We start from the raw sequence: 21,700 nt of genomic DNA, 5'->3' as shown, positions 1-21,700 counted from the left end.
ATAGGACAGAATTGAGAGTACTGAACAGACTCATATATGTATATGATCAGCTGATTTTTGACAAAGGTGCAAAGGCAAACCAATGGATAATCTTAAATAAATGGTGCTGGGAAAACCTGGACATCCATACACAAAACTAAAAAAATGAACAAACCAAAAACTTTCCCTATATTTTTCACCATATACAAAAATTATCTCAAAGTGAATCATAATCTTAAATGTAACACCTTTATAACTATATAAAACTCTTAGAAGTAAACAAAAATGACAATCTCTGTGACCTTGAGTTAGACGAAGATTTCTTAGACACGATACTAAAGAACAATCCATTAAAAAAATCAATAAATTGGATTTCACCCAAATTAAAAATGCTGTTTGAAAGACACTGTTAAGAAAACAGAAAGACAAGCCACAAATTGGGAGAAAATATTTGCAAAACACATATCTGATAAAGTCTTCTACCTAGAATAAACCAACAAAACTAAAAGGCAATCTATGGAAGGGGAGAAGATATTTGCAAATGACATATCTGATAAAGGGTTAGTATCCAAAAAATATAAAGAACTTATAAAATTCAACACCCCCCCAAAAAAAGAGTTCTTACAACTGAATAATAAAAAGGCAGATAATGAAATTAAAAGATGGGTAAAAGTTTTAAAGAAAAATTTCACCAAATACACATGTAGAAAGATGCCAAACATCATTAATACACAGGGAAATATAAATTCAAACCATGATGTGATGCCATTACACATCTATTAGAATGGTTAAAACAAAACCAAAACTAAAAACAAACCTGACAATACCAAACACTGGTGAGGATACAGAACAATGAGAACTCTCAGCCATCACTGGTAGGAGTTCAAAATGGTATAGCCATTACAGAAAACTGCCAGTTTCTCATTAAGTTAAACATAGACTTACTACATGGCCCAATAATCTCTTTCTTAGGTGTTTACTCAGGAGAAACAAAAGCATGAAAGCTGATGTTCACATAAAAACTTGTATTTGGACATTTAAGGAAGTCTCATTCATAATTGCTAAAAACTGGAAATATCCCAATTGGCCTTCTAGTGGAGAATGACAAAAGAACTGTAGTCATCCATACAGTAGGATACTGCTCAGTAATAAAAAGGCATGAACTACTGACCTACTCAACCAGGAAAAAATCTCAAATGTATTATACTAAGTGAAAGAACTCTGTTTCAAAGGGTGCATATGGTATTCATTTACACCACATACTTGGAAAGATAAAACTGTAGGGAGAGAAAACAGACCAGTGGTTACAAGGGCTGGGATGTGAAGACGCATTGATTATAAAGGGACACAGGGAAATTTTGGGGTGTGATGGAACTTGCCTATATCTTGATGGTGGCGATTACATGACTACGTATTTGTTAAAATTAAGTAACTCTAGAGTAGCAAGGATTGGGGTTACTGTATTTAGTGTATTATGCCTCAATAAAGTTTACTTTAAAACAACAACAAAAGATACTTCCTGACATGTACTTTAAGTGAAAAAAAAAAATTTCCTACTTTCATCACAGACAACGATCAGGTATTCATATATAAGTTGAGGGTAACCACATACAAGTTGAAAATGAGGGAAGCCAGTGACTTCTAAGGTGCTTTGGCATAAACTCTGCTAAAGCTGTTCAAATGAAATATTTTTGAAGGGAAATATAAATGCTAGGAGAAGAAAGAGAAGGTGTCACACTTCTGTTTTAGTTGTTTTGTGCCTGAGATTAAGCTACTGTGTTAGCTCTAAATATTTCAGTATAGGGGCACCTGGATGGCTCAGTTGGTTAAGTGCCCAATTTCGGCTCAGGTCATGATCTCGTGGTTTGTCAGTTCGAGTCCTGCGTCAGGCTCCGTGCTGACAGCTCAGAGCCTGGAGCGTGCTTCAGATTCTCTGTCTCCCTCTGTGCCCCTCCTCCGCTCGCACTCTGTCTCTTTCTCTCAAAAATGAATAAAAATAAATAAATAAATAAATAATATATTTCAATATATATTTAAATCTTGGATGTGTTAGGACCCAGAAGTACTTTTTAGTTTCTTAGATAACTCGTTTTGCTGATTCACGTTTCCATGTATCCTGGTAATAAAGCAAGAGAGGTCATCGCTTTTGAGATCTGAAAGAGACTTACAATTTGTGTATAACTCCTAGAGGAGGTAGGTGTTCTTTTTCAGAATCTCAGTTTGGGAGATAGAGGCAACTTCTGCATCTGATTCACCGTATCTGATAATAGAAGCCCCTGTGCTGAGTGGTAACACAGTGCTGGGTGTTATTCCCTCCACAATGTCTAATGTCTAATCCAGAAGTTTCCAGAGATTCTATCACTGCATTTATAGATAAGGACTCACTTAAACCCAAACTCATTAATAAAACTAAACCATATTATAGGTAGAGCATGTTCCTTTTATCATTTGAGCCCTGGTGGAGTTAAAATGATACTTCTAGAGAATATGCAAACAAGACCAGTCTCTAGTTGTCTTTCATGATGGAAGGGCACTCTCTGCCACTGTATTGGCTTCCAGTGCTGTAATCCTACAGCAGTATGTAGGATTAGCAAGATGATGGTAATTCAGGTTTCATTTCTCATTGGACATGTTACTGAGGGAGAAGATTTGGGAACTGTGGTCACAAGAACACATGTTCAGAAATGGAGGCAATCATCATCTACTGGGATAATGCTACCTGACTAGGCTTCTTAGGGCCAAAGTGAAGTCAACACCATGGGGTTAATAGGTAACTGTACCTCCTAGGATATAGAACTTTAGGCCAATTGCTATGTTTTTCCCAAGTCTTCTGTAAGGTACAGGGAAACTTCAAGCCTCCTCTTCAATCCCTGAAATACTTGTTTTTGCGTGACTCGTTATGACACTTGCCAACAGAGAAGATTTAATTGGGTTATGTGGCCACCATCCAGTATGTTGTGCCTGCCTATGTGGCAGAATTTGTGTATTTGAGGAGTCTGAAAGCATGTATCCCCTATTCCTGATTAGAAAAGCAGCATTCAGCTTCATTTAGGTCCTGTTTTGAGTTGCTTTAGGGGACAGAGGCTCTATGGCTAGTTTCTGAGTAACGGGAATCCTATCAGGTTCTGAGCTTCCTGGCTAAAAGGGAATAATAACCGAGAGAGTTCTGCGCCTTAATTGACCTACCATCCCCCCTTCTTTAGGTCTCTCAATTATAGCATTCAGCCAATACCCGTCCAGTCTGCACAACAGCTTATTTTGATGTTTGAGTGAAATAATTTCCTGTTTGGAAGTGTTTGGTAACTGCAATACGTTGCACACATGTAGGGTTTGGGATGTAAACTCATATTCACTCTACAGCAGTGCACTTAAATTTGAATTCCTGCCAGGAGCAGCTAATATAGAAAGCAGCTGGCTAGTGTGCTCTGTTGTTTTAATTACTCTGGCGACTGTGGAGATAGCCTCTAGTCCATGACCAAATGGTGCTTGCTTACCGGGGGCTGGCATTCTGCATGTGCTCAGCCTGAACATAGCTCAGAAAGCTGAGATGGGACGGTGACTGGAAGGCCACCGTTCCACAGCATGCAGTTATTTTAAGGCTAGCTGAAGCAGAAGAGTCTGGATGGTTAATGGGTTGGTACGTGCAGAAACCAGAGCTCCAACTTAGCAGTTAGAAGATATGACTGTCACTTACAGTGATAGCTGCTACCTAATAGCTACTGTGCCACACTGTCCAACACGAGCAAATCCAGCATTCTTTTTTTTTTAAGTTTATTTATTTTTGACAGAGAGAGAGAGAGAGAGAGTGCAAGCGTGACCTAAGGAGGGGCAGAAAGAGGAGACACAGAATCCGAAGCAGGCTCCAGGCTCTGAGCTATCAGCACAGAGCCTGATGCAGGGCTTGAACTCATGAACCATGAGATCATGACCTGGGCTGAAGTCGAACGCTTAACCGACTGAGCCAACCAGGCGCCCCCAGCATTCTTTATTAACCTTTTATTTGCTTGTTGTAAAATGTTACCTGCGTGTGGCATCAAAGATGCATTTCATCTGCTTTCGCCCACTTCATACATTACACCTTTTGTATTGCTACAATCTTGGGAAGGCATTTGTGGTCATTTAAAAACCAAGGGCACCTGGGTGGCTCAGTTGGTTAAGCATCCGACTTCAGCTCAGGTCGTGATCTCATGGTTTTGTGGGTTTGAGCCCTGCATCGGGTTCTGTGCTGACAGCTCAGAGACTGGAGCCTGCTTCAGATTCTGTGTCTCCCTCTGTCTCTGCCCCTCCCCAGCTCATGCTCTATCTCTCTCTCAAAAATAAATAAACACTGGGGCACCTGGGTGGCTCAGTCGGTTAGGCGTCTGACTTCAGCTCAGGTCATGATCTCACAGTCTGTGAGTTCAAGCCCCGTGTCAGGCTCTGTGCTGACAGCTCAGAGCCTGGAGCCTGCTTCCAATTCTGTGTCTCCCTCTGTCTCTGCCCCTCCCCAGCTCATGCTCTATCTCTCTCTCAAAAATAAATAAACACTGGGGCAACTGGGTGGCTCAGTCGGTTAGGCGTCTGACTTCAGCTCAGGTCATGATCTCACACTGTGAGTTCGAGCCCCGTGTCAGGCTCTGTGCTGGTAGCCTGGAGCCTGCTTCGGATTCTGTGTCTCCCTCTGTCTCTGCCCCTCCCCTGCTCATACTCTGTCTCAAAAATTAGTAAAAACATTAAAAAAAAATTTTTTAATAAATATTAAAAAAATAAAAAAAACTATTTGCTTAGGGGCACTTGGGTGGCTCAGTTGGTTAAGCGTCTGACTCATGATTTTGGCTCAGGGCATGATCTCACGGTTCATGGGTTCGGGCAATGTGGAGCTTGCTTGGGGTTCTCTCTTTGTCCCTTTCTCTCTCTCTCAAAATAAATAAATGTAAAAAAATAAAAACTACACGCTTATTGTTATAAAGGCAACATGGAAACAATAGAGAGAACATAGGATTCAAAATCAAATAAATTGGTTTGAGTCTCAGCTGTGCAGTTATTAACCTTACAACTAAATTTCTTAACTTCTGAGTCTCAGTGTCCTAACATATAAAATGAGAATTATAATAATAATAAGGGACATATTACATTTTGAGATCACTTGAGATTTTATAAAATATTATCACATATTATCTCATAGTTATTGTGGTATCTTAAAATAGCATTTAAACTCATTGCTATTTTGAAATTATACTTGTTAGATCTTCCATTAGACCTTGCTATTTAATGTATCAATAAAATATGATTGTAGGTATACTGCAATATCATAATTTTAAAATAGTTTGATAACCGTACTTCAACATAGCTACTTTACTTTGGATCCCTATATACCATGCGTAAGCTCTTAAAAACATATTTTTGAGAAGGGGTAAATAAGCTTTACCAGATTGCCAAAAAGGTTAGGAAAAGTCCTATTTAGATAACCATTCAGTTCGTCAGTCAAGGTTTAGACCTAATCAGCTCTTCCTGTCTTGTGTTTCTCATTCTCTCTGTATCCATACATATGAATGTGCACGTGTACACAGAGATATCTCCACGCCTGGAGGATCCATAGTTTAGTAGTTAAAAGCATGAGCTTTGGAATCAGGCTTCCAGGCTCTAATCTAAGTTCTGCTACTTACAGACAAGTCACTAAATCTCTCTACACCTCGGTTTCCTCACCTATAAAAGGAGGGTAATAAGAGTATTCAAAACTCTGTAGTGTTTTGCTGTTAAATGAGTTAATGAGTTGCAAAACACTTATATAGTGTCTGGCACATAGAACATGACTTTATGAAATGCTGGCTAATTTTATTACTATTATGAGTACATACAAATGTAGGCTGATAAACACACACACACACACACACACACACACACGAGCTAACATTCATAAAACATTTAGTGACCCTAAAGTTTAAGGTGAAGGTTGAGGTAAAGTAAGATGTTAACCTGAAATAATGTCACTGGTCTGCTACTTATGAGACTCCTTGCCATACTAAACTACTGTGCTGGGAGAGGTCATAGTCAAAAAGAGAAAATAACTCAAGAGGTTTACACTTGTTTAGAACATGGATGGGGCATCAAAAGTTGTGGTATAATCAGAATGGTGTTGTCTTGTCACTTGACCACTCAAACAACCCCAAACGCTATTAGCAGTGATGGTCCGATCAATCATTACGCACTATGCATATCTACAAATTATTCCGTTTAGTCTTCACAAAGAAAACAGTACTATTCTTCATTGCATTTAGTAATTTTTCATTTTGAGACATTTCTAAAACCATGTAAGCCTGGATCATTTTACTGTTAAGTCCAACCTGATAAAATAATAACAGTAACAAGGTCTTTTTATTGTCTACTATGTGTCAAGTATGATGCTGGATTTTTTTTTTTTTGAGACATACTCAGCATATATCATTATGTTAGTTTCAGGTCGACTATATAATAATTTAATATTTGTATCTACTGCAAAATGATCACCACAGTGAGTCTAGTTAACATCTGTCACCACATAGTTACAAGTTTTTCTTGTGAAGAGAACTTTTAAGATCTACTCTCTTAAAAACTTTCTTTTTTTCTCTCAGAAATTTTCAAATAAATGATACAGTATTATTAACTATAGTTACCCTTGATGTTTTACAGTCATTACCCCATTGAACGCTCACATAAAGCATTATGGTCTATGGTTTTCAGATGAGGATATTGAGGCTCAAAAAGATTAAGTGGCTTACCCAAGGTAATACAGCGAAGAAATGACAAAGCCAGAACTCAAAACTCAGATTTATGTGACTCTAAAATCCACATCTTTTCTACAATACTACATTGTATAGTATTAATATGAATCTACTAAATTTTATTATCAACTGTATCACTGGTATTCATCCAAATTATCTGAATTTAAAGTTAAGAGAAAAAGCTACATATCTACAAATGACAACCATAATACGTAAGGATTTTGCTATGTATGTTTATGCTTTTGGGGCCCAAGATTGAGCCCTAAATCATCTGAATCGAGGACATAATGTTATGTTAAGACATTAATCCGTTGTATTAGGTTAAACACTAAAAATCGCTTCTAAAATGATGTCTCATTCAGAGAAAGCCTCCTCAGTCCTTCTCCAGAACAATGGACAGCATAGAAAGTGTTCGATTTAATTAGTTGTGTATGTAGAAAGAGATGCTCATCTGTTTCCATGGAGTCGAACACATCACTGACATACTTCTCCATGGAAACAGAGAAGGGAAAACAGAAAACGCTAAAGTGAATGAGTTTAGTGAGCAGTTGGTGAGCAAAGATTCAAGAAAAAAAATTATTCATCTGTAGTACTATATTATGAGTTTAGGAAAGGGAAAAAGCAGCTATTCAGAGATCGTCAAAATGCATTAAATAAAAGAATACATAAGATACACTGAAATGTAAGATGAAACAGTTATTACTTTGATAGAGATATACAAATATTGGGAAATGCCAGGAGCACAGGTATGACGGTCTTTTCTCAAAAGACATGACAGCAGAATTCTGAAAAGATGAGCAGTGTTAACAGCTCAAACTTGGTAATGAAGCAAGATGATAGAACACAGAAGGAACTCATTTATAAAATAAATTTATCAGCTCTATGCTGGTTTCACAGAATTTTGTCCTGCTTTGTTTTTAAGGACTTTTATTTCTTTGGGATTTAAAGTTATAAGAATATTTCAAGTTTTGTTATGCAACACTTAGTTAATTGGTATGACTGAGTCTGTATAACCGTTTTTAATTTATAAAACACTGTGTGTTTTGTTTCCTTTGAAGGTTATTTTTCATTAAAATAATAAAGAGTTCCTTTTATTTTATTTAAAAATTTTTTTTAACGTTTTATTTATTTTTGAGACAGGGAGAGACAGCATGAACAGGGGAGGGTCAGAGAGAGGGAGACACAGAATCTGAAACAGGCTCCAGGCTCTGAGCTGTCAGCACAGAGCCCAACACGGGGCTCGAACTCACGGACTGTGAGATCATGACCTGAGCCAAAGTTGGCCGCTTAACCGACTGAGCCACCCAGGCGCCCCAAGAGTTCCTTTTATAAGACATTTTTTTCTTGAGGTATTCTGAGTTACAAAAAAAAATTTCCAATGGAATTTTATCCTAACCTGCCTCTCAAATCAGTTTAATTTAATTCAATTTGATTCAACTTGATTCACCATTAATCCTGACCCTCAAAATGATTATAGGCCTCTTAGGAGGAAAGGTACTTAAAAGAATGATTGTAACATTTATTCACTCCTTCAACAAATATATCTCCTGTCTCTATTATGTGTCCAGAACCGTGCTGGGTTTTGCAAATAAAGTGATGAATTAAACAGACACAGTCTATACTCATGGAGGCTACTAGCTTATGGGAGAGAGATATTAAGATAGTCATATGTATAAATACACAAGTTCAATGAAGAAAACCCTGCAGAGTTCTAAGAGAGAACACAACAAAAAAATTTCACTGAGACTGGATGTTGAGGGCAGGTCTCTTTGAAGAAATGACCTAAAATCTGAGGACTGAAGGATGAGTAAGAGTTGGTCAGATAGAAAATGGGGAGAACAGTATTTCCAGCAAAAGCCCTGAGACAGAAAAGGGCTTGGTGGGTTTGTGAAAATGAAAGAGAGCAAGTTTTTCTTGGAACAGAGTGGATAAAGGTGAAGCTGGAGAGGGAAAGAGGAACAGGTGCACTCTTAAGTTTTATTCCACGTATAATGGGAAGCAAAGAATTTTGAGCAGGAAAATGACAAAACTGTATACATAGCTTTCAGTACAAGAAAACATGGAACACTTAAAAAAAGTTCAAAAAGGCAAAACTAGACTATAGTGTTTAAGATCTATACCTAGGTAGTAAAATTACAATGTAATTATTATTGTAAAAGTCAAGAAAGCAAATTACTCCACGGAGTAGGGTAGAAGGTATTAGGGGATTCTAGGGGAACAATGTTCTCTGTCTCTTGACCTAATGGCAGTTACATAGATGTTTGCTTTATATTTATTTATTAACATTACATATAAGTTGCATGTACTTCTCTCTATATATACTTCTTTTTATTTATTTGTTTTTAAAAAAATTGTTTTAACGTTTATTTATTTTTGAGACAGAGAGAGACAGAGCATGAACAGGGGAGGGGCAGAGAGAGAGGGGAGACACAGAATCTGAAACAGGCTCCAGGCTCTGAGCTGTCAGTACAGAGCCTGATGCGGGGCTTGAACTCACGGACCGTGAGATCATGACCTGAGTCGAAGTCGGACGCTTAGCCGATCAAGCCACCTAGGCGCCCCTATATATACTTCTAAATAAGTATGTTTTGTCTTCTTTTAATAAAAGAGTGGATTGAGGTAATGAAGTGGAGTGCAGATAGCTCAAGAAGCTTGGTTTTGGTGACTGAGAGTGACAATTGTCACCCCTCACCCATATCCATTCTCTGATTATTTTCTTTCCTAAGAATTGAGCACTCTGAGCTTTAGCTGGGCATGATGTCATCAAAGGAGAGATACCTTAGCCTCCTTTGTCATAGGTGTGGCTCTGTGTCTAAGTCCAGTCCACCTCCTAAGTGACAAATGGCTTTTCTGAACTCTCTCCACCCCTGCTGGCTGGGCTATGGCTACAACAGAAGTATCTGCCTTTGACCCAAGATGGAAGCCACATGTTGACGAGACAGCCATGTCCTAGCAGCCTCCCTGGATGGTTTTGTGAAGTGGCCACCATAGACTGCCCACTTATCTTTGTACTATGATGAGAATAAAATATACTTCTATCTTTCTTAAGTAACTGCCAGAGCAGTTCAGGCTATGACTGATACAGCTATGAGGGAAGTCAAGAGATATGGAGAGCTATGGCAGCTCCTCGAGGGGGGTGAAGGAATAGGGAAAGGATTAAAAAAAATTTTTTTTTAATATTTACCACTTATTTTTAAGAGAGAGAGAGAGTGTGTGAGCAAGGGGGGGGGGGCAGAGAGAGAGGGAGACACAGAATCTGAAGCAGGCTCCAGCATCTATCAGCACAGAGCCTGATGCAGAGCTCGAACACACCAACCGTGAGATCATGACCTGAGCCAAAGTTGGATGCTTAACTGACTGAGCCAATCAGGCTCCCTGGGAAGGGATTTTTAAGTAATGGAGACATTAGAGCATGTTTACATGTTGATGGGAAGAATATAGAAGAAAAGATTGAAGGGGTAGTAATCAGAAGTTTATACACAAAATGGAGCAAGGTCCCTGAGAAGATAGGAAGGGATGGAATACAGAACATATGTGGATGAACTGACCTTTGACAGAAGGGGATATTTGGTCTGTTTGAGAGAAGAGAAAAGAGAAAAGAGAAGAGAAGAGAAGAGAAGAGAAGAGAGAAGAGAAAAGAAGATGGATGCAGATGTAGGTTGATTTCTAGATATGCTGGAAGGTGAGGGAGTTCCTTCTTAAAGCTCATTTTCTGTAGGGAACATAAAGCATTGGATGAGAGCGGCGGAGGGAGGATTGGTGGCCAGAGATTTCAGGAGACTGAGAAGGTATGAAACACTCTTTATGGAGAAATGTGGGATAATGAGTAGAAAGTGTTGGGTGCCTATCTGAGGTAGGTAACCACATTAGGGTGCTACCAATCTTTGTGACCGGTTAAATTGTTCGGGGGTTGGCATTAGGTCCATTTATAGCTGGGGTTGCAACAGCCAGGTGCAACAGAAGGTGAGGAGAAAAGACAATTTTTCTTAGGTACGAATTTGAACAGTAGACTATGGGATCAGGGCTCAATGGCAGGAGGGAAAAAGACAAAAGGAGATAGATGGTTGAAACTGCAGAAGATAATGGACTGCAAGTCTTAATGACTTGAAAAACTATTGTTCTCATTAGTGGGTGAACTGGAAGTAAGCGTTTTAATTGAATGGTGGAATTTTTGAATGAGTGGCTCAGAGGCAGTGGAAGATGTCTCATTCCAGGAAATAACTGTGGATGCGGTAGCTGACATGAAGTTGAGGTATTAGGAGGGAACGTCTCTGATAGAAAAGAGAAGCCTGCACAGGGGATGTAGTAAAAGAATTTTGTCTTTAAAGATAAGTAGGAGTGTAGTAGAAAAGAGAATGAGGAGGTAGAAAAGAGGAGACAGATAAAATTCATGGCATTTAGGGAATGGAACCCCTAGTCAGGGGTTAGGGTGCATGGATAGAAGGTTTTCGAGAAACTGGAAAGGTAGGGCAAAAATAAATTCTGAAGGAACCTGTATGGAAATTGAAGTAGTGTGAACTTTATTTTACAGTCCAAGTCGTCAATCACGTCACTAGACACTGGTGTGTGAAAAGATTTAAAAAACATACATTTGGGGGCACCTGGGTTGCTCAGTCGGTTAAGCATCCGACTTCAGCTCAGGTCATGATCTCACAGTTTGTGGGTTCCAGCCCCGCATCGGGCTCTGTGCTGACAGCTCAGAACCTGGAGCCTGCTTTGGATTCTGTGTCTCCCTCTCTCTCTGCCCCTCTCCCGCTCGGTCTCTCTCTGTCTCTCAAAAATAAATAAAAATGTATAATTAAAATTTTTTTTAATATTAAAAAAATTTTTTAATATACATTTTTATTTATTTTCTTTAAATAAATAAATGACTTCTGATTAGGTGGAAATGAGGTTTTTACAATATCTGAAAAATCCTTACCCATTTTTGTCCCTGAATACTCTCTCTCTCTCCTACTCACTTTGCTCTCTCCCTGTAGCATTTTTATATGGACCTCTATGTATATGATAGGGAGAACATTGAATCTATTTCAATCAATTGACTCAATGATAGGGAGAACACTTAATCAATTTTAAGTCATTACAATTTAAGTTATTTGCAAGCTTTAGTACTTTGGGTATATACTAAATTTTGAAGATCATTATCCACTATCTCATTCTAGATCTCTGTTATTATAAAGATGAATTAATTCTCTTGGCACCTTTGAGTACATATCCAGATTTAGTGTCAAACATACAGATATCTCTCAAGTACTTTTTACCTAATCCTAAACTTTTTTTTTTTTTTTAAGTTTTAGGACTTAATTACTTTCTTGTTCAAGTTCTGGTATGAAATATAAATAATGATACATTGCCATTAAAATGTATAAGTACACTGCAACTAAGACTAACACACTCCCCTAGGCCAGAGTTATTTTTAAAGGTTCTGTATTTATGGGGACCACTTACCTATGATGAGCCTGTGAAGAGCACCCTTATCTCCATTAATGGCAGCAGCATGAACTTGGGATGCTAATGAGGAGCCAGTAAAGAACAAGTTCTCTGACCTGTTCATAGTCTTCTCCACAACTGGAGCACCCTGAAACAATGATTTAAACCATGAGTATATGCAGGAAACATTTCTGAAAGCTGTCTCATCCATACTGAGTGGGTATGTTATAAATATGGCTGAATCGGAATAGTTGACTAGGATTCAAAAAGCCTGCAATCCTGGTCCTAGAATTGCCACAATGTTGGCCAAATAAATGACCCTTTGTACGAGTTGGTCATCTGGAAAATGAGAGGGATGGATGTTTCCACGACTCTTCTCAGGGGCTACCCGAGGGAAAAAAGGGGGGCTCAGTATTTAACCTTAGGCACAGGGCTCAAAAGCCACAGTGATTTCTGTTGTGATTCCACATAATAATAAACATCAGATTTGATATTGGGATTAAAGGTGATGATAAAGCCACAAAATGGGTATGATGTGAATTTATTGTCAGGTCAGAATCAACTAGATCTAAGTGCTAAATTAGAAAGCACTTAGTTCTTTCTCTCATGCTGCCGAAAGGGACAATTTTTATTTGTCTTTGCCTTCTGCCCATCAAGGAAATATACCTAGCTTGAGATCTCGACCTCAGGATTTTACTTGGAAAAACCACATCATTAGGATCAACCATATTTCATTTAGAAAAATTTTGTTCTGGCTGGTAACCCGATATGTTTTGCTAGAACCTTCTAGAAACTCAGCCGCATAGAAAAATAGTGAGTTCTCTAGCATAAGACTGTTGAAGCAGAGGCTGGATTATGTCAGAAATGCAGCACGAAGAATTCAAGGACAAAGGGGTAGTTGCATCTATGATTTTAAACTTCCTTCCTAAATGTAAGATGCTATATCAAAGTTCCCCAGTTGAATGCATGCAAGGACCAGGAAAGTAAATAGTGTAAGACCCAGCGGGAGTCATGGTGAGCATGGGAAACTGAAGCATACACGCCTATCTAAAGAAAGCAGCTGCTAATCATCCATTTAATAGCTGCCAAAGGGGCAGACAAACCCTCTTCTGATTTCACCAAAGTGTCACTCCAATCTCTGTGACTCCTAAGGATCCGGGAGTTTTGTAGGAGAAATTTATCACTACTGATGAGCTAGTACTTGTATTGTCATTGACAAGGATTATTGGTTCAAATTCTGCCTCGAAGTGAAAGTGTTTTCTTAATTTTGGTAAAGGTCAGCTCTTCATGTCTTTATTTTGCTGACAATTTGAGTTAACATGCTGGCAGAAAATATGGGCTTTGTGAGACACTTCTGTCATGTCTGTCATGTCAGAAAGACCACTGTCATAGACAGGATTATATTAAAATGACTTGAAAGAAGCTACAAAATGGATGGAGGCGGGAACACAGTAAAAGAGGAATTGCACTTGGGCTCTAGGCCTGATTCTGTGAATAAATAGCATCTCCTTAGGCTACCTCAGCTCTCTGATTTCCTGTAAAATACGAACAATGAAAAAGGTAGACCGTTGATCCATTCAATAAGTTGAGTGCTATGTACTAGGCACTGCTCTGAACTCTAATACGTACCATTTTAGATTCTAAGTGATCACTTTTAGGCATATCAGAATCACACACACAGACAAGCCTCTTCATATGCCTTTTGAAAAATACACTGTTTAGATCTCAGTTAAATATATTTTTTATATATTTCACCTCGTAATTGTTAGCACTTATCATAGTAACAGGTACATAGCTGGTGTTCAGTCAGTGTTTGTTGAATGAAAAGTCATAGGCTGGGTGCTAAGTCCAGAGGGTGAGCAGGATCAAAGTTTAATTTCTTGGACTAAAGAGGTTATACTCATGAGCGTCTGATCTTTTTTTAATTCCCCATTTCTCTTTTGTCAGACAGGTAGAGAGTGGTATAAGGATAAGAACACAGGACTAGGAGAGAGGAGACCTAACTAAAAGTCTTGGCTCTGCCACCATCTAATAATGTCACCCTGGGAAAAGCATTCTCTAGGGTCCTTTTTTAGTTACACACACACACACACACACACACACACACACGTTTAGTACTCATGTCTTTTGTAAATAATTTTTATAAATGAACATCAAAACTATTCGTCAGTTATAATGTACAGGTATCATTAACTAATTATAAAACCAGCCAGTGTAATAAATGCTTCTAATAATATAACTGTACAAGACTAGTGGTGCTGCAGTCACAAGCAAAGACTCATTTTGATCAGGACTAAAGGGTTGGTGTTTTGGCAAGTTCTCAGAGATGGTGACATTTGAGATGGCATTCCAGATAGAGAAGGGGCTGAGGCCATTCCAAGGCAGAGGAAAGCTGGAGTACAAGCAAGGAGTAGGGAGAACCACAAAAAAGCAGAATGCCTCCCAGGTACTTGATTGTGTAGCTATCAGGTGGGACACGGGGACCTGGCTTGGCATTTACAGGTGAGGCTGGGGAGCTAACTCGGGCCAGGTTAAGATCCTGAACGGCTCGGCTGACGAAATTCGTAACTGTCCTGTAGGTAGGGATCCATGCATTAGTAGCGATCACAGTTACGCTTCTCAGTTTACAACGTGCTTTCCCATTTTGTCCCGGATCTACTCCTTCTACGAGCCCACAGACAATTAGAGATGCGGCATCCACTCATTCAACGGAGGCCCTGATAGGCGGCTCCGACTTTATAATGCAGTAATTAGCGCAGAAAGAAAAGGCAGCAGGCGAGGAGGCTAGTGATGAAAGATCAGGCCAGAGCCGAGGCCAGGAGGGCCTTGAGCTTGAGGTAGGGGCCAAGGCGATGCAGATCGATCGGAGCTTCCCCAGCCAGGCCCCTTCCTACTCACCCTCGCCTCCTCCAGGACTCACGTCCCGGGGGCGGCTCCAGGAGGCACGACCCGCAGTGGGCCGCCCCTCCCGCCAGGACAGTACACTACAGCCGACTGGGACAGACCCCACCGCGCTGAAACTAGCAGAACCCCTCCGAAGGCCGCCCGAAGCGTTCCCTCGCACTGCCCTCTGGGAATTGTAGTTCCCATCCTCTAAAAACAGAGGTTCGCCGCCCTCGGCCCTTTGTATCCCACAGGGCCCCGCGCGCGGAGAACTCGGTGGACCTAGGCGGAGAGTCTGATGGGAAAGAAGTTCTGGATGCCCAGTGACGTGCTCAATGAGAGTGGTGCAGGACTACATTTCCCAATATGCTCCGAGGTGGGCAGGACCCGGAAGTGAGGGTGTGCGAGGCCTCTCTGGAAGTTGTCCCGGGTGTTCGCCGCTGGAGCTCCGGGTCCAGAGGACGAGGAGCCGCTGCCGGGACGATCGTCCGCTGCCGCCGGCTCCCGGAGCCCAGCCCTTTCCTAACCCAACCCAACCCTGCCCAGTCCCAGCCGCGGACCCCGACGTTACCATGAATCCTGCCGTCTTCCTATCATTACCCGACCTTAGATGCTCCCTGCTGCTCCTGGTGAGTGAAGGAATGACAGACCCTTCGACAGACGCTCGGGCGGCCTCCCGCCCTAGTTAAGGGGGAACACCGCTGCCCCCACCCTTGCCTTCCTATCTTTTCCTCTGGTGGCGAAGAGTGCACCTTCCCCCGTTGTCTTCACTCTCCGCACGCGTCTTTACGCTTCCCAGGCCCGGGGTACCCGAGGCCTGAGAAACCACAGTCGGAGGTTGGGTTCTGTAAATTGGAGAGTTAGCGGTGGGGGAAGGATACGTGGGAGGGTCACGGGCGAGGAGCTCTCCCTTCCCCCAGGCTAACGGAGGTTGTTTCAGTCTCGAGGGCTTTTGGACCTGGTGGTAGGTGGAATCGAAGAGGACGGGGTTGGGGGGGGAAGACCTACTGTTCCCTCCCGTCCCCTCTTGGGAAGGCCGACAGGTGCTGGGGTCGTGTGAATCTCACACTAAGAGCCCTGAAACGGTGCCCGGGTAGGCAGAGCCCTCTGTTGTGGCTTGATGCGATTGGTTGGGAACCCGGAACTGGAGGCAGATTTGGAGTCTTCCAGGAGAATAAATGTTTGAAGGGTGGAGGCAGTGATTATCTGAAAACCTCAGCTCAAGGCCTCCCTCAGATTTTGTCACACACACCCCCACCCCGAAATTTAAGCAGAAGTCTTTTTCAGTGCTCCTAGTTTGAGAATGACCAGGTTTTCTGCATACATTTGCACTCATTCCTAAACTCTCCCTCACCTGCTTGGCTCCATAGCATCGTATAAAGGAATCTTTCCCCAATCCGTCTTTCTCCAAAGTACATCTTGAATGTGCAACCTAAGTAATACAGGCTGCAAGTCAAATAGAGACAGAAGTGAAAGCGGACTCCATATGGCAAAATGACGTGCTTTTCATCGAGCCGTTATTACAATACAATATTTGAAAATACTTTAATTGTAGATTTTTAAAAAGCCGAATTTAAGGTAAACATTAAATCAAAAATCACTTTTTTCTTTTCTTTAGCAACTTAAAAAGCATAATTAAGTGACTCAGAGGCGTATAGCTGGTTCCTGGCAAAACTGGGACCTGAAGCAGGTCTCTTGACTTACAGTGCTTACTCCACCATATCACGTTACATTTTTAATATTTGTATTTGAAGTTCGCTTAATTTCTCTCTCCTCTCCCTGTTTTTTCTTTCTGATTTAAAATTCATATTCAAAAGCCATATATTTGGATCTTTTCAGAGAAAAAGCACTATGAAAATCTAAAGGGGATGTTAAAGTACTTTTGAGAACGAAAAGTTGAATATAAACATGTAATATTAAATGATGAAGTGTCTTATTGTCACTTCTTATACAGCAGTGAGTGACTTCTGTATGGAGGACAATATTCTGTATAGAGCTTTTTTTTAAAATATGAAATTTATTGTCAAATTTCCATTTGTCCATACAACACCCAGTGCTCATCCCAACAGGTGCCCTCCTCAATGCCCATCACCCACCCCTCATCAACCCTCAGTTTATTCTCAGTTTTTAAGAGTCTCTTAGGATTTGGCTCCCTCCCTCTCTAACTTTTTTTTTTTCCTTCCCCTCCCCCATGGTCTTCTGTTAAGTTTCTCAGGATCCACATAAGAGTGAAAACATATGGTATCTGTCCTTCTCTGTATGACTTATTTCACTTAGCATAGCACTCTCCAGTTCCATCCACATTGCTACAAAAGGCCATATTTCTGTATAGAACTATTTTTGATAATTTCATTATACATTGTGCTTCTCTTTTCCTTCTAGAAGTACTGGATTAAAGCTCATTGTTACTAGAGATTGCTCTCCTAGATACTAACCTTTTCCCTATTCATAAAATGTCTGAATTATGAGTTGTCTGCTAGAAATTACTCTTAGGTTACTAAAAAAACAAGAAACAAACAAAGACCAAAAAGATACAAGTCTAAAGACATTAGAAAGAAAAGTTGAAATACTGAATAGGAAGATGACATCAGATGCACTTTCCTGGAATGTTATGTTTGGTTGTAGGACTAAGTTTAAGAAGGAGAAAGTATTTATTTTGAAATAATTCCTGCTTTTAATGTAAAATCTCCAAGTCCTATCAAGTATAAAAAGACTTTTTTTCCCCTAATAATACTAAAGTCTAGTTAACATTTTGTATATTTAAGTAAATGTAGAGAAATAGAAACTTAGAAGACATTTTGGAGAATACCTAGAAAATTAATGCTCTGGAAAATAAAGCCCAAGAAAAGGCTTAATAAAACTAGAATTACAAGTCAAGCTAGATTCAGTTTGAACACAGTGTTTACCAAATAGTTTTAATAATCATATACTAGTTAGCACATATTTATAAAACATCTGTTTAATCACTGCTTGAGTTACTTATCTAACTGGTAGTTCTGTTCTAGTGATGGAACCTGCTTACTCAGCATCCCACCTGTCTAAAAATATGTCCTTTATCTTCCCCAGTGTACTTTCTTCCTCTTCCCTCCAACTTCCCCTCTCAGACTTCAAGTTATTCCCTCCCACATACAGTCATTGAATATCCAAGTTCTCATCTAGCTGAGGTCATCATTTTTCCCTCAAATAGCCTGCCCTAAAAAGCTGTATGTTCCCTTACTACGATATTTTTTTTTATTAAGGAAACTATGTACTTCAGCCCTAAAGAACTAGATCTATTCAGATTTAGTGGTGTTCATAAGGTAATAGCTGAAACATATAAATCTAAACTTAAAAAAAATTTTTTTTAATATTTATTTTTGAGACACACACACACACACACACACACAGTGTGAGTGGGGGAGGGGCAGAGAGAGAGGGAGACAGAATCCGAAGCAGGCTCCAGGCTCTGAGCTGTCAGCACAGAGCCCAGTGCCCTGAGATTATGTCCTGGGCCGAAGTCGGATGCTCAACTGACTGAGCCACCCAGGTGACCCTTATAATCCTAAACTTCTGTAGAAAAATATTTTTCTTTTCCCTGATCTCAAAAACATTTTGGAACATCATCACTGTATGCCTAAAAAGCCTTTCTTGGATGGGTAACTTAAAACATAAGCTCAGTGTGATAACTTTTTTCCTGGGCTTTCATACGTATTTTGCATTTGTATTTATATATTATATATACAACTTTTTAAACATATATGTGTATATTTAAAATCGAGGTCTTAGAGAATGAATTCTTCCTGCCCCCCAGGGTTGCTTTAGGAAATCCCCCCATTGCCTTTAAATTATTTTTAAACTCCACTGAATTTGCAGTATGCCTTAGACAAAGTGAGGTATTCTAGATGCACCGATTTGGGACAAATCAGAAGAGACATTTGAGTCACCTGGCAAATGCAGTGAGCGCTTCATCCTCCGGATATCTTCTCTATCCCTCACTGTTTATTTTGTTTCTGTTACGGTTTAGATTGATCCAGTTGGTGTGTATTTATAACTTTAGTTCTGAACTGTATGTAATCTGTGCCCCCGTAACTGTTCATCATATTTTGTGGATGATTTGAATGCTGGAGATAGCAATGATTATCTGCTGCAGACCCATGTGTATAGTATCTGGATTGGGAAATTGCTTCCAGGTGTGTGTGCTTTTAAGGCGCTCTACTTGAATCAGAGAAAAGCACCTGGCCAGATATAGCATGGCATCATGTTTTCACTTTGTTATGTGACAGTCATTACATAGCAGCTCACAGGATATTATTTCATTTGTCATTCTAGTAAAAAAGTCAGTACCTTTTTCTGCTTATCTTTCTGTCTGGGATGGATGTATTTAGGACTGAAAGTGATTATTTTCCCCTTAATTATTTCTTAGCAGTTGTTCTTGCTGCATTGGTTGTGTATGAGTTCTGGAAAGGTGAAATAAGAGAAATAAGACTAAATTGGGATGAAGTTGTTTAATTTATTCTAAGTAGCCTCTTCTGTGGTTCAGAGATTTGTAACACTCCAGTGGCTTTATTGAAGATGTTTTGTCTTGAGTTTCTTGATAATTGTGTTTATGGATCATAAGTTCTTACCAGTTCTAATTGCATCGTGCCTGGACATGAGGGCTTTTGACATTGTTCCTGGTTTGTTCAATAGGTATAGGAAGCCAGGAATAAAAAAATTTTTTTAAGTTTATTGATTTTGAGAGAGAGGCAGAGAGCAAGTCAGGGAGAGACAGAGAGAGGGAGGGAGAGAATCCCAAGCAGACTCTGTGTTGACGGAACCCCCAGTGACCATGAGATCATGACTTGAATCAAAATCAAGAATTGGATGCTTAACTGACTGAGCCATCCAGGCACCCCAAAAAAAATTTGCTTAAGTTAGAAAGCTAAGTAAATCAGAGAGCTAAGTAAACATTTGTTTAATTATAAGTAATAATTTATAATTTATATATAATAAATAATTGTAATTTATAAGTACCTTAAAAATAGGTACAGTAGAATTCAGAGATGTCATTATTGCCATTAATACCAATAATAAATACAGATTACAGTCTTCAACAAGAGTACTTTGGGTACTTGTAGTTTCATTCATAACTAGGTGAGTTATTTATTTGGTTGATATTACTTGCTCTAGATTAGTGGTTTACAAAACCTGGTTGCTGGTTAGAATCACCTGGGGCAGTTTTAATAAAATAATGTCTGGCCCTTTACCCCACCAGTTATATCTGTGGGACTCAAACATTGTTTTGTTAAAGAAAAAAATGTCCCTGGTGATTTTTTTTTTTTCTTTAGTATGTCTTTTTAAATTTTTTTTTTTCAACGTTTTTTTAAATTTATTTTTGGGACAGAGAGAGACAGAGCATGAACGGGGGAGGGGCAGAGAGAGAGGGAGACACAGAATCGGAAACAGGCTCCAGGCTCCGAGCCATCAGCCCAGAGCCTGATGCGGGGCTCGAACCCACGGACCGCGAGATCGTGACCTGGCTGAAGTCGGACGCTTAACCGACTGCGCCACCCAGGCGCCCCTAGTATGTCTTTTTAAAAGATAAGAACTAAACAACGAAACAAAACCCAGAATAGCATTATCAATCTGGAAAAATAAACAAATTTCTTTGTATCATAAAATATATAGTCAATGTTCAGATTTTCCTGATTGCTTCAAAAATTTTTTTAAAACAAATTGAAAGCAGGAGCCAAATAAAGTCCATACATGGCAATTGGTTCATGTGTCTCTTAAAAAATTTTTACAAATCTTTATGTTCTCTCTCCTCATTTTCTTCCTTGTAATTTATTGTTGAGGAAACTGGATCCTTTGTCCTGCAGAATTTCCCATATTCGGATACTGCTAATATCCTTGTGCGTGGTTTTATGTTTCTCTATTCCTTGTGTTTCCTATAAATTTGTAATTTATGTGGTACCAGCCACCAACTCTGTTTAGTTAAATTCATTTGTTTCATTTAGCTTTCATTTTTTTAGCTTCTAAAAACCTACCTTCTAGTGTATAATTATGTAAAATTTACTGCTTCCAAAAACCAAACCTATAAAGCAAACTATATTTGGACAAATCTAGCTTCTATTCCTGTCTGTATGCTTTTCTCTCTCCTGATATAAGAAACCTTTAAAAATTTTTCAATTTTTAATTGCTTTTTTTTTAAGAGTAGGCAGTCTGTGTTTGTGTATATGTTTCTCCCTCCCCTTTGATAAATCATAGCATATACTTTACTTTTTTTCCCTTTTAAACTTAAAAGTGGATTTAAGTGTTGAATCACTAAACTATACACCTGAAACTAATACATACTACACTGTGTGTTAACTAACTGGAATTTAAATAATAATAAAAATGTATCCTAGAGATCAGGATAGAGATATCGTTATTTCTTTTTAAACTTACTGTTCCACTTGGTAGATGTGCCACATCCACTCTTGTTTCCATTCTTCTGTTGTAACAAATAGTTCTGCAAAGATTAGTTGGTACATACATATTTTTGCTAGTGTATCTTTGGGGTAGACTCCTGTAATTAAGTTGCTAAGGCCCACAGTAGATGTATAGGTAACTTTGTAGCTGTTGCTAGATTCTGTGAAATTCCTCTCCACGGGAGTTTTGCCAGTTTGTGGTCTCACCAGCAGTGTAACAGAATTTCCCTGTATCCTTGT

General features: G+C 39.5%; 2 protein-coding genes across 5 annotated transcripts in view; one reads left to right on the top strand and one right to left on the bottom strand.

Moving 5' to 3' along the window:
* The window catches only part of INVS (inversin), a 154,533-nt gene extending 139,322 nt beyond the window's left edge, over window positions 1-15,211 (bottom strand). For all 4 annotated transcript variants that reach the window (XR_007458966.1, XM_049635290.1, XM_049635308.1 and 1 more), the window contains exons 1-2: window positions 15,048-15,211; window positions 12,168-12,297 (exon numbers count right to left, since the gene is read on the bottom strand). Coding sequence is in view for 3 of the 4 variants with exons in the window: in XM_049635290.1 (XP_049491247.1) it covers window positions 12,168-12,273 (106 nt within the window). In the remaining variant the exon portion in view is untranslated. The remainder of the gene's footprint in view (window positions 1-12,167; window positions 12,298-15,047) is intronic.
* A 129-nt stretch (window positions 15,212-15,340) lies between these two features.
* Window positions 15,341-21,700, top strand: part of ERP44 (endoplasmic reticulum protein 44) — a 96,482-nt gene continuing 90,122 nt past the window's right edge. Inside the window, exon 1 of the mRNA XM_049635327.1 lies at window positions 15,341-15,661. Coding sequence (XP_049491284.1) covers window positions 15,368-15,661 — 294 coding nt within the window. The 5' untranslated portion in view covers window positions 15,341-15,367. The remainder of the gene's footprint in view (window positions 15,662-21,700) is intronic.

Source organism: Panthera uncia, chromosome D4 (assembly GCF_023721935.1).
Source record: "Panthera uncia isolate 11264 chromosome D4, Puncia_PCG_1.0, whole genome shotgun sequence".
Taxonomy (NCBI): Eukaryota; Metazoa; Chordata; class Mammalia; order Carnivora; family Felidae; genus Panthera; species Panthera uncia.
The sequence above is the reverse complement of the archived record's forward strand: the minus strand, read 5'-3'. Positions and strand labels throughout refer to the sequence as shown.